Below are 23479 nucleotides of genomic sequence, written 5' to 3' on the forward strand. Positions count from 1 at the left end.
AAGGACAGCAAGCTATATTGAACTTAGCCTGAAATGGCAAAAAATTATATTGTAAGCCTATTATTTATTTTTTTTTAATTTTATTTTTATTTGGATAAGGAATTCACAAATATCATGTACTTTTTTCACACATACAACCTTTTCCATTTTTTTATATGTATAAAACTACAATTATTTATACATTCTTAAGTACGCATTGAGATGATATAAAAGGAAAATAAACATTTACATAGATAATTATGTACTGTGGTAAATCTAACCTATTAGGTTAAGTAATGGAATTAGTTGTTAAGAAAAATGGTAATAATAGTTTCCATATAACCCTTCTGGACCATTTCCACTGGTCCAAAATGTTGTATATAAGCCTATGTATCAACCATTGTAGGTGTTTATATATCCTAATTTGTTCATGCTTGCTCCTGCCCGCAGACATAATTATCCAATCCCTATGTACTTATTTACTTAATTTTTTCATTTTTTTATCCCTTTCCCAAATCTTTCCCTTTACTTGTGTTAATTCTCTATTTTCCAAAAGAAAACAAAAAAAAACAAACATTTAGACTAGGGGTGCTTACGTTAGCAATATTACTGTGTTGATGAGAAGAGCAGTATAAATCATTAGGAGAGTCATCTAAAGTCTGCTCGCATTGGGGTTATATATTCAATCCATTTATTCCAGATTTGATAAAATTTTTCTTTTTGAGTTCTCAGGGAGTAAGTCAACTTTTCCATTTTAAATATTTCCAAGATAATTTCGTACCAATCTTCTAATGTAGGTGGTATTGGATTTAGCCATTTTCTAATGATTGATTTCTTACTTGCCGCTAAGAGGGCCTGCAGCAACTTTATATCTTTCTTCTGTTCAAGAAACAATACATGCCCCAAATAGAGCGTCTCAAAGTTCAGAGGTAGCTGGGACCTAAGTACCTTAACTAATGTTCTATGAATACCTTCCCAAAATAGACTTAATTTAGGGCAATCCCAAAAAATATGAAAATGATTTGCCTCCTTGGAGCCGCACCTTCTCCAACACATCACATTTGTATCTTTATATTTTTCCTGATATGGGGTCTTGAAGTAATGTTTTTCCAACAATGTTCTCTCCAAGTCAAAGAATTAGTCGAGGACCATTGAAAGCTGCAGATTTTCTCCCAAGCCTCCTCTGAAAGTACCAACCCCGCTTCTTTCTCCCACTTCTCTTTAATATACAGTGTATTTACGTTTTTAGCATGGGAGAGTGCATTATATAATCGAGAAACTGATTTACTAGGTATTGAACTGCAAGCCGAATTCAGAATCTTGAAAAATTCTAATTCTACTGTTGATAGGTCTGTATATCTACAACTCTGGTTAACATAGTTTCGTACTTGAAGGTACCTAAAAAAGTCATTATGTTCTAGGCCATGTTTGTCCTGCAGGATTTGGAAACTTTGTAATACTCTTTTATCTATAAATGAGAGGTAGGTTGTAAGACCTTTCTTTATCCATAGCTCAAATCTTTTATCTCCTCTGTTGGGAAGGAATTCAGTATCATATGCACACCACCTAAAGAGTTTTAACATGTTATTAATTCCACATGAATTAACCACCTTCTGCCATACTTTTAATGTAAGATTTATCCAAGCGTTTTTAAATTTTTCCAACTGGGCCATCAATCCTTTGTCAGCTATTGAGGCCTGAAGAGGAAAACTGTCAACTAATCCAAATTCTATTTCCTTCCATCTAGCCTTATATTCCCCATTACACCAATATAACAGAGGGGTTATCTGTGAGGCATAAAAATAATTTCTCAGGCAAGGAAGAACCATACCTCCTCCTTCCTTCCCTAACTGTAAGGTGTTATATCGAATTCTAGGTTTCTTTCCTTGCCAAATGAAGCGGGAAATCCATTTGTCCCATTCCCTGAATTGATTATCATCCACCTCCACCGGTAAAGTATGGAAAAGATACAATAACCGAGGAAGAATATTCATTTTTATAGTATTTATCGAATTTAAACTTAAAAAGGGGATAAGATTCCATCTATGTATATCTGCTTTTATCTCTGAGATTAATGGCCCATAATTTACCTGCGACAGTGTTGAAAGATCCTTCGGCAGGGTTATTCCTAAATATTTTAATGATTTAGCTTCCCACTTAAGATCATATGTATCCTGCAATTTTTTGGATGGTGTATAATTTAGGGACATAACCTGCGTTTTCTTTACATTTATTTTATAACCTGATATTTTCCCAAAGTCATCCAACAGTGTAAACAATCCTATAAATGATTTTTCTGGTTCACTCAGATAGACCAAAACATCATCTGCGAATAACGCCACTTTCTGTTCAATCCCTGCCACCTTGATACCTTTTACAATTTCGCTCTGTCTTATTAGTTGGGCAAGCGGTTCAATATATAGCGCAAAAAGGAGAGGAGAAATTGGGCATCCCTGTCTAGTGCCTCTCTCTAAGATGAAGGAGTCAGAGAGGTCCCCATTTATCTTAATTCGGGCTGTAGGGCTGTCATATAGAGTCTGAATTACTTTAATAAACTTTTCTTGAAAGCCGAATCTTCCTAACACTCTGTATAGGAATGCCCAACTAACCGAATCAAAAGCTTTCTCAGCGTCCAATTCTACTACCATTGTCTCTGTCTCGTTCTTATTAACCTGTTCTAATATGTGCAGAGTTCTCCTTATGTTGTCCTGTGTTTGTCTTTGTTGAATAAATCCAGGCTGGTCTAAGTGGATTAGGCCAGGTAAAAGCTTTTCCAATCTGCGCGCTAATATAGATGTAAATAGTTTGTAATCTAAATTAAGAACAATAATTGGCCGATAATTGCCACATTCTAGTTTATCTTTACCCTCTTTAAGAATAACTGAAATAATCGCTTCTCTCCAGGGAGGTGGAGTTTCTCCTCTCTGCAAGATCCAATTAAAGGTGTTAAGTAGTAATGGGGCTAACTGTCTTCAGGGACTTGTACCACTCTGAGGTAAACCCATCAGAACCCGGGGACTTTCCAGCCTTTAACCTAGAGATGACCACGTTCAGTTCTTTGACAGCTACTGGTTCTAATAAACTTTCATTTTGTAAATCTGTAAGTTTAGGTAGATCTAAAAAATTCAATACACTGTCTATATAGGGCTCATTGGTTCCCGGGGTTGGGAGTACAGCTCTCGATAATATGTTTCAAAACTCTCTTGAATTTTCCCTATTGTACTCTCCACAAGCTTTGTCTTTGGATTCTTTATTTTATGAATTGTATTGTCTGCTTGTTGTTTTCGTAATTTATATGCTAATAATCTAGCTGATTTACCTCCTACTTCATAATTCTTTTGTCTCAGGTAAAGAAAATTTCTTTGAGTTTCCAACGTATAAATATCGTCAATTTCACTTTGCAATTTCCTAATTTCCTCTTTTCGATTTGAATTACTTTTGTTGCTATCTACAACTTGAAGTTGTTTTAATTTTCCTTGAAGGTCTGCTAATTTTTGTGCATTGATTTTTTTTCATGTGAGTGGTAATGGAAATAATTTTCCCTCTCAGTACAGCTTTCAATGTATCCCATAAGATCACTGGTGATGTTTCTCCCGTGTCATTAAGGTCTAGATATTCTTTGATTTCTCCCCTTAATCTCTCCATTACTTTTGGGTTATTGAGTATATGTGAGTTTAGCCTCCATAGTGTTTTCCTCATTTTCCTTTCCAGGATTAGAGACATAGAGACTGGGCTATGATCCGACAGATCAATTGTTGCAATATTACAGTTTTTTATCTTGAGTCTATCTGTATTAAAGATAAAGAAATAGTCTATCCTTGAATAGGCTGAATGAGGGAAAGAGTAATATGTATAATCTTTACTAGTAGGGTGTAATTCCCTCCAGACATCTATAATTCCCAACTCCTCCATCAATGAATTCACTTTCCGAGTCAGAGGTTTATTCTGAGTAACTATTCTTGAAGAATCTAATATAGGATTTAATCTAATATTAAAATCCCCTCCACAAATTACTACCCCTTGAGAACTGACCATTAGGTCAAAAATGTGTCTATAAAATGACCATTCACAACCTGAAGGAGCATAAACATTCAGCAATGTTATTTCTGTACCTTCTATTCTTCCTGTGATTTTTACGAACCGTCCTTCTTTGTCTCTAGTCTCTGAAATATGTTCATAATTAAGAGTACTTGATATTAAAGTAGCTACCCTTCTTTTGTGACTCAATTTATATGATGAATAAAATACATGCTTAAAGCCCATTCTTTTTAATTTTCCATGTTCAGATTGGCTCATATGTGTTTCCTGGAGGAAAGCTATTTGTGCCCTCTCTTTTTTCAATTTAGACATAATCTTATTTCTTTTAATTGGATTCAAAACCCCATTAACATTATAGGAAATTATTTTTACCAATTCAGTTTGCATTTTTCTCTAGTAGAAAAAAAAACACACTCCTTTTCTAACCAAACAGTAAGCAATCCCTTCTCAACAGTAAACCAAGACATATAACCACACCCTAGACATTTTTGAACGTGCAACATTTGAAAATTTTTCCCGACTTCCCACAGTGAGGCCTGAGCACCGACCCGCCTCAGTTCAGGGGGATAACCTCTATCTTCACCCTGGGTTAGAGGGCCCTCAGCAGTTTGAATAATCATAGAGAATTTTCTCCTATTTATTTCTCGACCATATTGCTATCATTCAAGTTATTCCGTCTAGTTTATTTTCAGTTACCAGTTTTCATTTTACCTTTAAGTCCGATTTACTCTTTTCAGTCATTTCTCTTAAATAATCTGTGTTCTCTGTACATTCGTGTCTGAATATTTGCAGCTTTTCCTTGTAGTTTGACACTCTGGTTCGTGTGGAGCGTCCTCGCCCCACTAACTGCCACGACTTCTGCCGAATCCTCTCCAGTAGCGACTCCGGTTGGGTGATAACTTTAATAGGTAGTCCCTGGTCCGCCAGGTCCAATGTTGCCTCCTCCACCATAGCGTAAGTTTTTGTCCCTTCGTCGTAAAAGACTCTCAGCCGAGCTGGATACAGGGTCTGAAATCTGATGTTATTTCCCTTCAGGACTCTCCGTGTTTCCGTATATTCCTTCCGTCTGGCAAGAATCCCCAGTGCGTAGTCGTGGTCTAAACTGATTTTACAGTTGTTCCACATGAGACCTTTCTTTTGTCATGCCCTTTTAAGCAACTCTTCCTTCGTTCTGTAACTGAGAAATCTGACCAGAATCGATCTGGGCTGGGTGCCTGCTGGAGGCTGTGGTGCCAACGCGCGGTGAGCTCTTTCTATCTGTAGGTCTTTTGCGGCCGGTATACCAAGGTTCTCTCTAAGTAGCTTCTCCACGAAGGGAATCATCAATCCAGGTTTACCTTCAGTTCCTTCGGGAACTCCATAAATCCTCACATTTTCCCTTCTCGAGCGGCCTTCTTGATCTATTAATTTCCACTGGAGCTGGTCTTGCAGCTTCAGCATTTCTGCTATCACCTCCTCTACGTTTTGTAGCTTCTCTTCAATTCCAACAATCCTCGCTTCGGCTTCATCTATCCGCGAGTTAGTTTTTACTATTTCTCCTTTAATATCTTCCAGCTGTTTGCTGTTATCTTGTCGGAACTCGCGAATCTCTCCGAGAATCAAGGACAGAGTCACCGATTCCCCCTCATTATCTCCGTCCTGGCTTGCCGTGGGGGAGCTAGGCCCGTCGCCTTGCTGCATCTCTTTATGTTTATCAGCCTTCGGAGCGGACTTTTTAATCTTGTTCTTAGACATCATCCTTGCCCCTTTTATTAATATAGTTATGCAATATTAGGTATTTGTCTAAATTCGATTATGGGGCAGTTTACCTTCTTTTTTGTCGAGAGACCTTTTCCTTACGCCGCCATTCCCTTGATGACCCGGAAGTCCCCACCTATTGTAAGCCTATTATATAGCCAAGATCATTCAAACTGTCCTTGTGAACAAATGACTTTCAAGCTTTGATAAAAAAGCAACTAGTGTTGCTATCATAGTTCAAGTATTGTTTGACAATTATTTGCTTTCATGGGTGTGCTCTTTCTGATAGGAAAACATTTTGGGGCTTGTTATCTGCTACTCAAGTCTTTTGTGATCAGTAGCTTTATTAAAAGCTTTAAAAGCTTTTATAGATATGTAAAAAGAAAAAGACTGGTAAAGACAAATGTAGAACAGGTGAATTGATTATGGGGAGCAAGGACATGGCAGACCAATTGAATAATTACTTTGGTTCTGTCTTCGCTAAGGAGGACATAAATAATCTTCCAGAAATAGTAGGGGACAGAGGGTCCAGTGAGATGGAGGAACTGAGCGAAATACATGTTAGTAGGGAAATGGTGTTGGGTAAATTGAAGGGATTAAAGGTAGATAAATCCCCAGGGCCAGATGGTCTGCATCCCAGAGTGCTTAAGGAAGTAGCCCAAGAAATAGTGGATGCATTAGTGATAATTTTTCAAAACTCGTTAGATTCTGGACTAGTTCCTGAGGATTGGAGGGTGGCTAATGTAACTCCACTTTTTAAAAAAGGAGGGAGAGAGAAACCGAGGAATTATAGACCGGTTAGCCTAACGTCGGTGGTGGGGAAACTGCTGGAGTCAGTTATCAAAGATGTGATAACAGCACATTTGGAAAGTGGTGAAATCATCGGACAAAGTCAGCATGGATTTGTGAAAGGAAAATCATGTCTGACGAATCTCAGAATTTTTTGAGGATGTAACTAGTAGAGTGGATAGGGGAGAACCAGTGGATGTGGTATATTTGGATTTTCAAAAGGCTTTTGACAAGGTCCCACACAGGAGATTAGTGTGCAAACTTAAAGCACACGGTATTGGGGGTAAGGTATTGATGTGGATAGAGAATTGGTTAGCAGACAGGAAGCAAAGAGTGGGAATAAACGGGACCTTTTCAGAATGGCAGGCAGTGACTAGTGGGGTACCGCAAGGCTCAGTGCTGGGACCCCAGTTGTTTACAATATATATTAATGACTTGGATGAGGGAATTAAATGCAGCATCTCCAAGTTTGCGGATGACACGAAGCTGGGCGGCAGTGTTAGCTGTGAGGAGGATGCTAAGAGGGTGCAGGGTGACTTGGATAGGTTAGGAGAGTGGGCAAATTCATGGCAGATGCAATTTAATGTGGATAAATGTGAAGTTATCCACTTTGGTGGTAAAAATAGGAAAACAGATTATTATCTGAATGGTGGCCGATTAGGAAAAGGGGAGGTACAACGAGACCTGGGTGTCATTATACACCGTCATTGAAAGTGGGCATGCAGGTACAGCAGGCGGTGAAAAAGGCAAATGGTATGCTGGCATTTATAGCGAGAGGATTCGAGTACAGGAGCAGGGAGGTACTACCGCAGTTGTACAAGGCCTTGGTGAGACCACACCTGGAGTATTGTGTGCAGTTTTGGTCCCCTAATCTGAGGAAAGACATCCTTGCCATAGAGGGAGTACAAAGAAGGTTCACCAGATTGATTCCTGGGATGGCAGGACTTTCATATGAAGAAAGACTGGATGAACTGGGCTTGTACTCGTTGGAATTTAGAAGATTGAGGGGGGATCTGATTGAAACGTATAAAATCCTAAAGGGATTGGACAGGCTAGATGCAGGAAGATTGTTCCCGATGTTGGGAAAGTCCAGAACGAGGGGTCACAGTTTGAGGATAAAGGGGAAGCCTTTTAGGACCGAGATTAGGAAAAACTTCTTCACACAGAGATTGGTGAATCTGTGGAATTCTCTGCCACAGGAAACAATTGAGGCCAGTTCATTGGCTATATTTAAGAGGGAGTTAGATATGGCCCTTGTGGCTACGGGGATCAGGGGGTATGGAGGGAAGGCTGGTGCAGGGTTCTGAGTTGGATGATCAGCAATGATCATAATAAATGGCGGTGCAGGCTCGAAGGGCCGAATGGCCTACTCCTGCACCTATTTTCTATGTTTCTATGTTTCTATTTGTTTCTAACAGAAGGTTGCTGATTTTACTTCTTTGCCAATTCAGACCTTAGAGCAGGGATTTCCAACCTGTGGTCCACGAACCCCTTGGTTAATGCTGGCAGTTCACAGCACAAAAAAGGTTGGGAACTCCTGCCTTAAAGTAAGGTAAAATTCTGAGCGATTCTGTGCTTTCTCCATTGCTGCCGCAGAAAATGTTCGATTTCCTGTACAAGTCTTGCACATTTACTTTGAAACGAAGGTTATGATTCAACAATGATTATATTGTAACTGAGACTGCAAGTTTTCTGAAAGTCTGCTAAATTTAACCTTTTCCTTCAATAAATGTGAACAGGAGCTTACAAAATGAGTCATAGTTTGTCAGAAAGTTAATGGGCTTTTATTTGTTTACAATTGTGGATACTGATGGTAGTATTTTCTGAGTATGTCTTATAACACACAAGTGGGTAGACAGTCCATCACACACTCACCCCCTATATTATCTGTAGTATCACAGTGGGACCAAAGGACAACAAAGTATAGCCTAAACATAATTCTTTACCATTTCAAGGTAAGCTCTGTTTAATTATTCATGCTAAGTGTGCACTTCCCTCTCAGACTTCTCTATAGAAGTTGAATGTGAGAAGTCTCTGACTTTGACAAGTTTCTGCCACAATTAAAGCTATCCACCTTCATACGGGTCACTGCTTGACACTGAAGTGACACTGAGGGAGTGCTGCACTGTCAGAAGTGTTGCCTTAGAGATGACACAGTAAACCCCAGAACCCTCTCCCTTGCAGGTAGACGTAAAGGTCATAAATGCGACCTTTCTTCGGCAAAGGACTCTTCACAGGACAGTCTGTGACATGATGAGGAATTACTTGTCAGCAGTGTTGCAGCACTGGTATAAGATATGGGCAACTGCCTAAAGAAGGTGACAACCACCATTAAAGACCCTCTTCGTCCAGGACACGCCCTCTTCGCCCTCCAAACAAGTACAGGAGCCTGAAGACCCACTTAATGTTTTACGAACATCTTACCCTCTGCCACCACATTTCTATACAGTCCAAGAATCCATGAACACAACCTCAGTGTTTATGTTTTGTAGTATTTATTTAATTTTTGCATCTTACAGTAATTTTTTCTGTCTTGCACTACACCGCTGCACCAAAACAACACATTTCATAACATACTGTGTATCAGTGATAATAAACCTAATTCTGATTGATGGACATTTATGATAAGAGACCAGAATGAAATGTATTATCACATGTTGTGAACTGTGTTATTTTGTAGCAGTAGTACAGTGAAAGGCATTTAAAAATCAATAAATAAATAGATATCCGGCCTTTCATTGAAGGATATTTAATGGAAAATAAATATCATCTAAATAGCCCCAGGACATACTTGGGAGGACAAGTGAGGTCTAGAGAGGACAAACGTGGTCTGCTTCCAAACCAGAGACTCCTGTCACCCTGACTGGAGACATAAAAGACTGCCCACACTGGAACATGAAGCAACAAAACACCTGAGTAACTCAGAAGGTTAGGCAGTATCTGTGGACATCTTAATCGAGGGCCCTCATCTACACTGAAAGTGTTGAGGGGGGGTAGCCAGAGTAAAGAGGTGAGGGGAAGACAGCAATGGGGAAAGAAGGGTAAAGGAGTGGGAAGCACAAGCTGGCAAGTGATAGAGTTAATTGAGGGGCCGAAGTTCAAGATTGTTGCCACTCAGGCATACATATATAAGGTATAAATGCCATGAACATTCGACTTTTGCAGCAGTAGAACTGTACATTGTAAATGGAACAGCAGCCGGGACGTCTACAGGGGTGTTGTCAAGTGGGGAGGCACAGGGAAAGCTAGCTGGCGATCAGCGCGGCTGTGTAACACCATCGACACCGCTCACGGTAATGGACGCGGGGGGCTGGTGAGCAGGAAGAGAATCGAAAGTGAAAGCGGGCTATTCCCGACAAAATCCCACCAAATGAGTTTGATTCCCCTTCCCGTAAACAAGGACACACGGCCCGCCGTGGCCCTTTCAACGACTGTGAAGACACTAGTAATGGCTGGGTGGCGGGAGAGATGAAACGAACCGGGACGGCGAGTTTAAAGCTCCCCCGCCCTTCCCACTACCCTTGCCCGGTGCCCCTCGCCCGACTCACCGGCAGGGTAAGGCTCCAGAAGAAGCTGAAGTGCCAGTCCATTGTCAGCGGTCGTGCTGCCGCTCTGCCCCGTGCCCACTCGACTCGCTCCGACTTCCGCCTCCTCCTCGCTCATTCCGGGGGCGGAGTACGATTTCCCGGCCCCGCTTCCCCCGAAATCCCTCGTCCGACCAAAAGAGCGGAGCAAAACTCAAGATATTGTGTGAACAACCGCTACCTCATACTATCCCAGCTGAGCTCAGCGGGTCGAGCAGCTACGGGGGAGGAAGAGGGAGTTTTAAAATTTACCGATGTTATTCGTAAAAACCTATGCACGAAATACAAAGATAACGGTGTGCACGCCTCTGAGGTTGTTGAGTGCTACACATTCACAGTGTATCGATTCCGTACATTGGTAGTTATCACATTAGAGTTATGGAGCGTGGAACAGGCCCTTCGTCCATGCCCACAGGGACATTCTGTGTGCAGAGCATCAATTGCTAGTTGCCTGACCTCCTGGGGTGATACACACTGCCAGGTGCCTGAGTGGTTTCTACAACAGGGCTCAGTCCCTCAATACCCAATGGCAGACGAAACCCTAGGCTCACTCTTGCCCCATAGAGCTTTGGCGTTGGCTGTGCTGAGCCTCAGCACGTAGCCCTGCAGCCGGGGCTGTGCCAGTCAGCAGCATTCCTTATGGACATCTCATTGCGCATGAAGACCAACCTCACAGGAAGGGTTGGTTGGAATCCCATTTCCAGCCCTTGCTGCCATCAGGCCAGCAGTGGTGAAGATGAGACCATCACCTGCCTCTGTGTGGAGGATTTTGGTCCTTGTGGAGATTCACCCCAAGCAACTGCATAATAAAGCATTCTCAAGTCTGCAGTTGCACCCAGGGATGCATACCAAGGCAAATCACCAATGATGCTAGAAAATCATCAGTTCAGCAAAGAGGTAGTTGACATTTCAAGTCAACCTTCTGCATCATAGAGCAAAGGTAGCCAGCAAAAATTAGTGGGTGGGGAATGAGTCAGGGGCTGATAACTGGTGGAACTGGGTGAGATTGAGGATGGTGGGTAGATGGAGCCAAGCAGGAAATGGCAATGGATCTAAGTATCAGGTAGGGTGTTCGTGTGATGCTGGGAAAGGAAAAGGTGAGTAAAGGTAGAGAGAGCAACACACATCAAAGTTGCTGGTGAACGCAGCAGGCCAGGCAGCATCTCTAGGAAGAGGTGCAGTTGACGTTTCAGGCCGAGACCCTTCGTCAAGACCGTGACGAAGGGTCTCGGCCTGAAATGTCGACTGCACCTCTTCCTAGAGATGCTGCCTGGCCTGCTGCGTTCACCAGCAACTTTGATGTGTGTTGCTTGAATTTCCAGCATCTGCAGAATTCCTGTTGTTTGCGTTTAAAGGTAGAGAGAACCTAGGTGGAATGGTAGTGGTCAGAAAGGAAATCATAGGTGTGGGCAATGCTCCCTCTAAGGAATGTGTGCACACACATCTTTTGCTACTAGTGCACAAAGGAATTTTAACTGCATACAGAAGGTTGTCATCCTCTAACTCATTGGCTTGTTAAGTATATTCCACAATCATAAAAATATAGAAACCTACAGCACATTACAGGCCCACAATGTTGTGCCAACCATGTAACCTACTCTAGAAACTGCCTAGAATTTCCCTACCACATAGCCCTCTATTTCTCTGATCATACACAATCACATTTCCTTTCCTGGTTTCCAATATGGATGGTGATGATTTGTTTGTAGATTTTAGAACTGCCTCACTTATACTGTTTTTATTGAAGGAATTATTCAGTGCGCGCACGTTGTCGTCGCTGGACAAAACAAATTACACAGCACAAGATTTTTGTGCACACTGATCATTACAAATTAGAGAGAACATTGGGTGTAGGTTACCTGAAACTGGAAAATTCAGTGTTCAGACGTATGCATTGTAGTTTACCCAAGTGAAGTGTGAGGGAATGTTCTGCTAGGTCTTCAATAAGGTCCTGCAGGGCAGCCCTGTCAAAAATTTTCTGTTGCCTGGCATTCAGGATAAGGAAGTAAATTAGATTCAACACTGGATTTGCAAGAGAAGCTAGAGGGTGATAGGAGATGTTTGCCTCTCTGACTGGAGGCCTATGACTAGTGGTGTGCCGTAGGGTCAGTGTTGGGCTTGTTGTTGTTTATCATCTATGTCAATGATCTAATGTGGTAAAATGGATCTGTAAATCTGTTGATGTCACCAAGATTGGGGGCATATTGGACAGTGGGAAAGTCTTATCAAAGTTTGCAGCGGTATCTGGATGACCAGGAAAAATTGGCTGTAAAATGGCAGATGGAATTCATTGCAGAAAAATGTGAGGTGGTGCACTTTGCGAGGACAAGCTGGAGTAGGGCTTACACAGTGAATGGTAGGATACTGGGGAGTGAGTAGAAGAGAGGGATCAGTGAATGCAAATCCATAATTCCTGGAAAGAGGCATCATGGGTAGATAGGTTTGTAAAGGGAGCCTTTGGCACATTGGCCTTCAGAAATCAAGGTATTGAGTACAGCAGTTGGGATGTTATGTTGAAGGTATATAAGTTATTGGTGATGCCTGATCTGGAATATTCTGGTCACCTACTGACAATTATGAAGACACGCAGTCCTCTTTTATTGTCGTTTAGTAATGCACGCTTTAAGAAATGATACAATATTTCCTCCGGTGTGATATCACAAAACACAGGACAGACCAAGACTGAAAAAACTGACAAAACCACATAATTATAACATATAGTTACAACAGTGCAACAATACCATAACTTGATGAAGAAGTCAATGAGCACAGTAAAAAGTTCAAAGTCTCTCAAATGTCCCACATCTCATGCAGACGGGAGAAGGAAGAAAAACTCTCCCTGCCATGCCCGACCACAATCTGTCTCTGAGTCATCTGAAAACTTCGAGCCTCCGAATCAGCTCTCCGACACCGAGTACTGAGAGCCATCTCTGTCTGAATGATTCAACCTCAATCTCAGTCGCCAACAGCAGGCAAGGCTGGGGATTTTGAGGCCTTCCCTCCGGAAGATTCCCGACCGCGCAGTAATGACAGCAGCAAACGAGCGTTTCAGAATTTTCTCCAGATGTTCCTTTCTGCTTTCACGTCCATCTCCATCAAATCAGAATTGTCCACAGCCCCTATTTAATGGACATGATATCATTTTTCACCGGGGGGCTGCGAACGCGCGGCGCGCTTCTCTCTCTCCTCCTGCCGAAGGAAAGATATCAGTAAGATTGAAAGGGTACAGGGAAAACTTACAAGGATGTAGCTGGGTCTGGAGGACCTCAGGTATAGAGAGAGATTTAATAGGTTAGGACTTTATTCCCTGGAGTACAAGAGAATGAGGGGAAATTTGATAGAGGATTACAAAATTATGAGGGGGTGTAGATAGGGTAACTGCAGGCAGGCTCTTTTCACTGAGGTTGTATGAGACTAGAACTACAGGTCACAGGTTAAGGATGAAAGGTGAAATATTTAAGGAGAAACTGAGAGGGATCCTTTTCACTCAGAGGGTGGTGCGAGAATGGAACGAGCTACCAGTGGAAGAGTGGATACAGATTTGACTTCAACATTCAAGAGAAATTTGGATAATGACAAGGAAGGGAGGGGTATGGAGGGCTGCAGACCAGTTACAAGTTGATGGGACTAGGCACAGACCAGATGGGTCAATGGGTCTGTTTTTGTACTGTAGTGCTCTATGACTTGAGTGGTTTGCATTTGGAATATTACTGGACAGATGGAGGGAGTTTCTGTGAGAAACATTTTGCAGAAAGTCACCATAACTGCATATTTCAAAGTGATTAAGGAAAAAGTTGGGCTTCCATCAGGGTCTTAAATTGGGGGAAGGCTAATTTCATGACAGTAAGGCAGGACCTGGCAAAGGTAAACTCAGAGCATCCACATGTAGGTCAATATTCAAAGGAGTAATAGCAAGTGTTCTAGGCCAATATGTTCCTGTAAGAGTTAAAGTCAACGTAACAATTACAGGAAACCTGAATTTTGATGAATGTCAAGGGTTCAATAAAGAGATGATAAAAGCTTATAGCAAGTCAAAGGAACTAAAGATGAGCAAAGACTATAAAAAGTGTAGGTAGATGCTTAAAGAATGGCATTAGGAGAGCAAAGAGAGGTCACAAAACCACTCACAGACAAGATAAAATCTAAAAATATTCCATAAGTATATCAAGAACAAAAGAACAGCCAGGGAAGGAGTTGGGCCCATTATCAAAGTGGGCAATCTGTTCTTGGAGGCAGAAGGAATAGGTGAATAATTATCATCGATAGTTACCGTATAAATGAAACCCCTTTTTACTAGGCATCTCTAGAGATACAGCTCGTTTGTCCCTCACTAACAGCTACCGGACTCAGTGATGAGAAAACTACCTTTTCCAGACTCCATACACCTAGGGGTGGTATGACTTGGGTCCCACCAAAACTGAGAAGTTGGAATGTCTTGACCAGTGAACTCCAACCTGTGTGAATACCATGTAACTACTGCCTCATGCAATTTGCCATCAGCAAGAAATAACAGATCATACACTGCATACAATTATAAGGAAAGTATATTTATGAATGTTAACTTAACAAAACCATTATCAAAGAAAAAAAAAGGCTCATCACAATTAAAACAGTCAAATGTGCACAAGGTTGGAGCTCAAATCTTCCAAAAGCTGATGTGTCCAACGTACTCACGGCACCAACTCCTATTCACCAATCACTGGTAGAATTTCCCCCCTAGGACTCCATCAAATTGTGTATTCCTGTTGGATCGAATCCTATGGCCAATTCTCTCAAGCTTCTCCTCTCTCCATCTCCCATCCTTGACCCACCCCAGTGTCCATCACAAAAACCTCTCCACCCAGTGATTTCTAGAATCTGCTCGTACTTCCACCATCCTGATTGGATGACACAACATTCCTAAGCTGAACATCACAACCTTATCTTTAACAGTAATACAAACACTACCAGCAGAACACACTGCTTCTACATAAAATCATTAAGTGAAATACCCTACAACATGGGCAGTAAAATCTTAACCGGGGTGTTACATAAAGGACAAGGATTTTGTAGTTGTACAACTCAGCAAAGGACGAAGTGAAATTCTAAGCATTAATCACCATAGATGATGTCAATTCTGTAACAGGCTTAAATATGAATAAATCCACATGGCCAGATGAGATTTGTATCAGGTTGCTCTGGGAGGCAAGGCAAGAAATTTTTGGGCTTCTGGCTGAGATTTTTTAATCTTCACTGGCCACAAGTGAGCTACAGCAGCTTAGCAATTAGTGCGGCACTATTAGAGCTTGGGGCATTCCGGAGTTTGGAGTTCAATTCCGCTGCCATTCTGTAAGGAGTCTCTGTATATCCTCCCCATGGAATGCGTAGGGTTTCCCCAGGTACTCTGGTTTCCTCCCACAATCCAAAGACGTACCAGGTAGATCAACTGATCATTATAAATTATCCCGTGATTAGGTTAGGGTGTGGGGTTGCTGAAGTGGCATGGCTTGAAGGGTCAGAAGGGCCTACTCCATGCTGTAGGACTAAATAAATGAATAGATAGATAGATAGAATAAAGAGACCAGAGAACAGAAAATGTGGTTTTCCCTCTTTCAAGAAGGGCAACAGGAAAACCCTGATAGTTAAGGATGTGTGAGTCTAGCACCAATGGTAGGGAAGTTATTGGAAAACATTCTGAGGGACAGGATCAGTTGGACAGGCAGGAATTGATCAAAGATGGCCAAGCGCGGCTGTGTCAGGAGCAGATCTTGAATAGCTAATTTTTGAAAAGGTTACAAAGTGTTTTGATGTCAGTAGTGCGGTTGATGTGTTTTTCATGGATTTCTGTAAGGCCTTCAACAAAACCCCACATGGGAGATTGATCCAAAAGGTTAGGGCCCATGAGAAGTAGTTGCCAAATTGGATCCAAATTTGGTTTGGCAATAGAAGCCAGAAGGCGATGGCAGAGGGCACTTTTTGTGACTAGAAGCCTGTGACTAGTGATGTGCCACATAACTTGTTGCTGGGATCCTTGCTATTTGTAATATACCTCTTCTAACCCTGTCATTTATTAAGATACTATTGTCTTCTCTCAATTCCTCCACCTCTGCCACATCTGTTCTCAGGACGAAGCTTTCCACTCTAGAATATCTGAGATATCCCTTTTTCCAAAAATCTGGGTTTTCTTCCATCACCATCAATGCTGCTGGCACCTGCATCTCCTCCATTTCTCACACATCTGCCCTCACCCTATCATCCTGCCATAACAGGGATAGAGTTCTGCTTGTCCTTACCTACCACCCGCTGAGACTCCATATCCAGCACATTCTCTGTAATTTCCACCATCTCCAACGGGATCCTATCACTAAGCACATCAGTACCTCCACAATCTCTGCTCTCTATAGGATCACTTTCCACATGACTCATCCCTCCCCACTGATCTCCCTCTTGACACTTATCCCTGGTAAGCATGACAAGTGCTACATCTGCCCTCTACAACTCCTCCCTCATCACCAGTCAGGGTCCCAAATAGTCCTTCCAGGTGAGACGACACTTCACTTGTGACCCTAAGATTTATCTATTGTATCCAGTGCTCCCGACGTGGCCTCCTTTTTATCACTGAGGCCTGATGCAGATCGGGAGACCACTTCATCGAGCACCTTTGCTCTATCCACCACAAAAGTCAGGATATCACAGTGACTAGCCATTTCAATTCCACTTGCCATTCCCACACCAACACACCTGTCCATCCTCCTCAACTGCCACAATGAGGCCAAACTCAGGTTAGAGGAGCAACTCCTCATATTCTGTTAGGGTAGCCTCCAACCTGACAGCATGAACAACAATTTTTCCAACTTTCAGTGATTTCTCCCGCCTTCCTCCTTCTCTGCTTATTCACTCCCCATTCTGGCTACTCTCTCAACCCTTTTCTCCTCTGGTTCCCCACCTCCTTCCCTTTATTCCATGGCCCATTGACCTCTTTCAGCCCCTTACCTCTTCCACCTATCACCTCCCAGCTTCCTACTTTTCCGCCCCGATCTTCCCCGTCCACCCACCTTCCCCCTCACCCCTCAGCTGGTCTGACCCATCACCTGCCAGCTTGTTCTCCTTCTCCTCCCCCCCACCCCCCCCCAACTCCCAGCTTCTTGTTCTGGGTTCTGCACCCTTCCTTTCCAGTCCTAATGAAGGGTCTCGGCCCGGAACGTCGACTATCTATTTGCTTCCATAGATGCTGCCCGGCTTGCTGAGCTCCTCCGGCGTATTGTGTATGTTGACACGATTGGTGGAGTTGTTGAGAGTGTGAAGCCTAGTCTTCACAGAAAGCATTTAATCCAGATAAATGTGAGGGTATGCCAGAGTCAGAATCAGAATCAGGTTTATTATCACTGGCATGTGACTGAAATTTGTCAATTTAGCAGCAGCCATTCAATGCAATACATAATATAGAAGAGGGAAATCAATCAATCAATCAATCAATCAATTACAGTATGTGTATATTGAATAGATAAGAAATCGTGCAAAAACCAGAAATAATATATATTTAAAAAGTGAGGAAGTGTTCACAGGTTCAATGTCTATTTAGGAATCGGATGGCAGAGGGGAATAGCTGTTCCTGAATCGCTGAGTGTGTGCCTTCAGGCTTCGGTACATCCTACTTGATGGCAACAGTGAGAAAAGGGTATGCCCTGGTGCTGGAGGTCCTTAATAATGGACCCCCAATGAGGTTAGGGCATACAGTGTGATTTATACAGTCTCAAAGACATTGTAGAAAAGGGGCCCTTGGGTGTGGAAGGCCAAAGATTCCTGAAGGAAATAGCAGAGTTAGATAATGTGGCTTAGAAGGCTGATGAGATACTGGCATTCATAGTCATAGTCATAGTCATACTTTATTGATCCCGGGGGAAATTGGTTTTCATTACAGTTGCTCCATAAATAATAAATAGTAATAAAACCATAAATAGTTAAATAGTAATATGTAAATTGTGCCAGGGAATAAGTCCAGGACCAGCCTATCGGCTCAGGGTGTCTGACCCTCCAAGGGAGGGGTTGTAAAGTTTGATGGCCACAGGCAGCAATGACTTCCTATGACGCTCTGTGTTGCATCTCGGTGGAATGAGTCTCTGGCTGAATGTACTCCTGTGCCTACCCAGTACATTATGTAGTGGATGGGAGACATTGTCCAAGATGGCATGCAACTTGGACGGCATCCTCTTTTCAGACACCACCGTCAGAGAGTCCAGTTCCATCCCCACAACATCACTGGCCTTACGAATGATTCATTGTCAGAACATTGAATACAAGAGTGGAGAGGTTATGTTCCAACTTTATAAAATATTAACCTTAACTGGAGCACTAAGGGCCATTTGGGTCACTATACTAAGGCAAGATGTATAAGTGCTAAAGAGGGTGCAGAAGAGATTCAACAGGATGGTGCCTGAAAGGGAGTGTTTCAGTTAGGAGAGACTGCATCTGTTTCCCCTGGAGCACAGGAGATCAAGAGAGGACATGACCACGGTTTATAAAATTTTGAGGGGTATAGGTGGATAGACTGCAGAAAACGTTTCCCCTTATCAGACATGACTAAAGCTAGAGGACACAGATTTAGGCTAAGAGGTATGAGATTAAGAGTGGTGAGTAGATGGATTATGCTGCTAAAGAGATGGGTAGAAGCAGTCACTGACAGCATTTAAGAAGTGTCTAGATGAGCATTTGGATCACCAAGGCATAGAAGGCTATAGACCAAGTGCTGGGAGATGGGGTTAATATAGATTGGTCAGCATGGACAAGAAGGGCCAAATGGTCTGTTTCCTTGCTTTGGGATTCTATGATGAATTGCAGTTTTTCTGGCCTTATAGGATGTAAACTGGTAGTTACATTTTTCTACGTTCAGTAGGTATGTCAAGTTGCATCAGAGAACAAGGAAGTCTGTCCAACTGGCCTATGCCAGTGTTTGTTCTCTAGGCAAGCCTCCCTGCATGCTCTCTTTACGCCCATGACCTTATATCAAAAGGCATTGGCTGTGGTGGATGATGTCAGGCCCTTATATTTGTGGAGGTATATCTGTGTTTCATGGATTCATATAGCATTGAAACAGGCCCTTCGGCCTATGTTGACTAAGCTATATTTGGCCCATATCCCTCTGAACCTTTCTTATCCACTTACATGTCCAAATGCCTTTTAAATGTTGTTAATGTGCCTACCTCAACCATTTCTTCTAGCAGCTCATTTCAAATATGACAAACCTCTTGTGAAAAAGTTGCCCCTCGGGTTCCTATTAAATCTTTCTACATTAAACCCATGTTCTCAGGTACTTGATTCCCCAACCCTGGGAAAAAGACTGTGTGCATTCACCCCATCTACACCCAACATGATTGTCAATACTGCTAGAACGTCATCCCTCAGAGTCAATGGAAACTTGTTGGAAGGCTTTCGACAGGAAGGATTAGGCATGGCCTGTGGCACAATACCTGTCATAGCACAATTCCTTGAAGGTGAAAACTCACACTTCGATCTTTATGTGTTCTCTTACAGGCTGATCCTCTGCCAAATATTCTCAGTTTGATTGTGTCTTTAAACCTGTGAGTAACACAGAGTTGTCTATGAGTTCATCTGTTCATACAGGGCACAAGTTGAGGGAGAGGTGATGGTAGAATACCGGGAATCTCCTGTGCACTTCCCTGAACATTTCCAGCAACTGCTTTATCTGAATTGTGAGATAAGCCCTTGGTGTAGTTTCTCACCCAAAAGAGAATAATGTCCCATTCTGCATGGGTTATCTATCCAGCCCTGGAGTGGGACAGACTCGAGTGACCTGCTGACCCAGAGTAGAGTTGTACAATAATAAGATTCTTTATTGGACTCTATTTATAACAGCTAATTTCAATGAAGAGAAATAAGCTCCATTTTGTAGAACTGTGGAATTTTCCTTTCTCAAAAGAAACCTCCCCCATGCGTAATTCTTTCTGTTTCATTTCCAGTTCCTCTGTGTGCGTAGTGAAGGACGTAGGATGAGCTCTGTGGCCTGACAATGAGTCATTAACACAGCCTTAACCTTCGTCGTTTCTTAGTTACACTCAATTTAATTTGCCACAGTGATTGCAAATCTCAGTTCTTCAGTCTCCAGCAGGGTTTACTGCATGTGGTGTACTGTACATATGTGCTTGATTTGGTTTTAAGGAGGCAAGACCAGCATTTAATGCTCTTCACTAACCACTTTTGAGAAGGCGATGGTGAACTACTACGGCCTTTCCAGTGAAGATGCTTCCACAGGATTGTTGGGGAGGAGGTTCCAGGATTTAGACTCAGTGACAATGTGGGGTTGGTGATGTCTATCCCAGGCAGGATGACTGCAAAACACAATAGAAGCCATGGTTCTGTCTGAACTCATGATCTCAATTTTTGTGCATTGCTTTGCTTCCGTGCTCCTCCTGTGTGCCGTGATTTTATGGGCCCAATTAGTGATTCCTTATGTAGCAAACAAAAAGCTAATGGAACTCCATGTGTCAGGCAGCACCTATGGAGAGAAATGGACAGTTGACTTTTCAGGTTTAGACCATTCGTCTGGACTAGAAGCAGGTGAAGGATCTCAATCTGAAACATTGATTGACCAAGATCATTCCAGAATGAAGGAGGTGTCCTCCTTCTTCAAAGAAAGGGGCTTCCCTTCCTACACCATCAATGCTGCCCTCAACCGCATCTTTTTCATTTCGAGTACCGGTCTGTCTGCCCTCACCCCATCCTCCCGCCACCCTACCAGGGGTAGGGTTCCCCTTGTCCTCACCTACCACCGCATCAGCCCCCCCGGGCCCAGCACATAATTCTCTGTAACTTCCGCCACCTCCAACGGGATCCCACCACCAAGCACATGTTTCCCTTCCCTCCCCCCACTTCCTGCTTTCCGTAGGGATCTCCTGCGACCCCCCTTGTCCATTCATCCCTCCCCACTGATCTCCCTCCTGGCAAGCTGAACAAGTGTTACACCTGCCCCCTACACCTCCTCCTTTACTAACATTAAGCACCCCATACAGTCTTTCCAGATGAGTTGACACGTCACCTCCGAGTCTGTTGGGGTCATCTAGTGTAACTGGTACTCCCAGTGCAGCCTCTTGTGTATCAGTGAGACCCAGCATAGAATGGAAGGCCACTTCACCAAGCACCTATGCTCCGTCCACCAGAAAAAACAGGATCTCCCAGTGGCCACCCATTTTAATTCCTCTTCCCATTACCATTCCAACATCTCCATCCATGGCCTCCTTTACTGTCACGATGAGGCCACACTCAGGTTGGGGGTACAACATCTTATATTCTGTCTGGGTGACCTCCAGCCTGATGGCATGAACATCGATTTCTCAAACTGCCAGTAATGTCCCCCCAACCCCTTCTCTACTCCAATCCCCTTTTCCCTCTCTCACCTTCTCTCCTTGCCTGCCCATCGCCTCCCTCAGGTGTTCCTCTCCCTTTTTCTTCCTCCAATGGCCTTCTGTCCTCTCCTATTAGATTCCCCCTTCTCCAGCCCTGTATCTCTTTCACCAATCAACTTCCCGGCTCTTTACTTCAACCTCTCTCCCTCCCGGTATCACCTGTCACCCTGTATTTCTCTCTCCCCTCCCCCTACCTTCTAACTCTGAATCCTCATCTTTTTTCTCTAGTCCTGCTAAAGGGTCTTGGTCTGAAACGTCGACTGTACTCTTTTCCATAGATACTGGCTGATCTGCTGAGTTCCTCCAGTGTTTTGTGTGTGTTGCATTAAGTGTCCATTTCGGTCTAGTGATACTCTCTGACCAATCAGTTCCTCCATCTGTTGCTCCAGAGTCCAGTATCTCCAGACTCTTGTGTCTCCCTCATTCTGTATGTAGATGTGTATGCCAGCATTCAAGGTATTGTAGCGGAGTCCAGTTCGGCAGATGGGCTTGTCGCACTTCCTATGCAAAGATAATACTGTAGTTGGTATTCAGGTGCTGGAAACTTGGTTGACCATATTCCATATCACAGCTACCAAGATAAAAACAGAAAAAGTTAGAAACACTCAGTAGTAGAAAGAGAAATAGTTAAATGCTTGGATGTCAATTCTGAAGAAGGGCCCCTTTCCACAGAACCTGTCTAAGCTGTTGAGTGTTTCCAACACTTACTGTTTTTATTTCATATTTCTAGTATCTGGTCATCAAAGGGTATGGGGAGAAGTCAGGGGAGTGGGGATGACTGGAAGAATTGGATCAGCCCATGATTGAATGGTGGAGCAGACTTGATGGGCTGAATGGCCTACTTCTGCTCCTATATCTTATGGTCTTATGGTCTTGTCTGCAGTACTTCTGATGCTCACATAGTTACAGAGACCTTTCGCGTGGACTCACTAACTCAGTGCAGTTCAAGCCAAGGAAGGGCCTTCCAATTCAGTAGAGCACTTCGTAGTAGAGTTATGCATTACACCATCAGGGAAACTTATTTTAAAAGTAATTTACTTAGGCTGAGATAGAAACAGAGCTCTCTTAGCAGGTCAAACTGCTTTACACAAGTTGGCAGAGTTGTCATTGCAGACTTGTGCAATTCTTTCAAAAAGACACACGCCACACAAAGTGCTGGAGGAACTCAGTTGGTCAGGCAGCATCATTGGAGGGAAAAGGACAGTTGACATTTTAGGTCAAAATCCTTCATCTAGACTGGTTCATAAGACCCAAACTTTGCGCCACTTCCAAAAAACAACATATAGGAAGGCCTCAGGGCTTTCATTTCTTTCGGGAATATCAACTCTACCAGTTCTCCTCCACTAAATCCCTTCTCCATCTGCCAGTGCTTCTGTTTTCCCTTAACACCCCGTTGCCCCTTTTGGCTCCTCCTACTTCCTCCAAATCAAAGGTATAACCGTAGACACTCACATGGACCCCAACTATGCCTACCTTTTCTTTTGCTAAGTAGAGTAGTCCAGGTTCCAGATCTACCCTGACACTGCTCTCCAACAAAAAAATGAAAGGTCTCAACCCAAAATGCTGACTGTCCATTTCCCTCCACAGATGCTGCCAGACATGTTGAGTTCTTCCAGCACTTTATGTGTTGCTCCAGATTCTAGCATCGGCAGTCTCCCATGTCTCCGATCATGGACACAAACAGCTTTTTGGCACACTCAGAGAAAGGGGGGAAATAGTACAGCGGAGGAAAAAAAATGTGAGATCTATGATAGGCTGGGGACTAAAAAACAGCGTGGAAAAATGGTCAATGGCAAAAGAAATGCCTTTTACATTCCAAGGCCACAAGTAGGATAAATGCTTTTTTCAATTGTTGGAGGAACTCAGCAAGTCAAGCATCATCTATGGGAGTGGAATAAACAGTGAATGTTTCAGACCAAGTTCCTTCATCATAACTGGAAAAGAAGGGAACAG

The 23479-nt window shown here is 42.9% G+C and overlaps 1 protein-coding gene across 1 annotated transcript in view; it reads right to left on the reverse strand.

The window, feature by feature from the left end:
- LOC140185122 (tumor necrosis factor receptor superfamily member 5-like) overlaps positions 1 to 10277 on the reverse strand; it is a 104549-nt gene extending 94272 nt beyond the window's left edge. The window contains exon 1 of the mRNA XM_072238422.1: positions 10092 to 10277. Within this exon, the coding sequence (XP_072094523.1) occupies positions 10092 to 10133 (42 nt within the window). The 5' untranslated portion in view covers positions 10134 to 10277. The remainder of the gene's footprint in view (positions 1 to 10091) is intronic.
- Between the last annotated feature and the right edge of the window lie 13202 nt (positions 10278 to 23479).

The sequence above is a fragment of the Mobula birostris genome, chromosome 2, assembly GCF_030028105.1.
Source record: "Mobula birostris isolate sMobBir1 chromosome 2, sMobBir1.hap1, whole genome shotgun sequence".
Taxonomy (NCBI): domain Eukaryota; kingdom Metazoa; phylum Chordata; class Chondrichthyes; order Myliobatiformes; family Myliobatidae; genus Mobula; species Mobula birostris.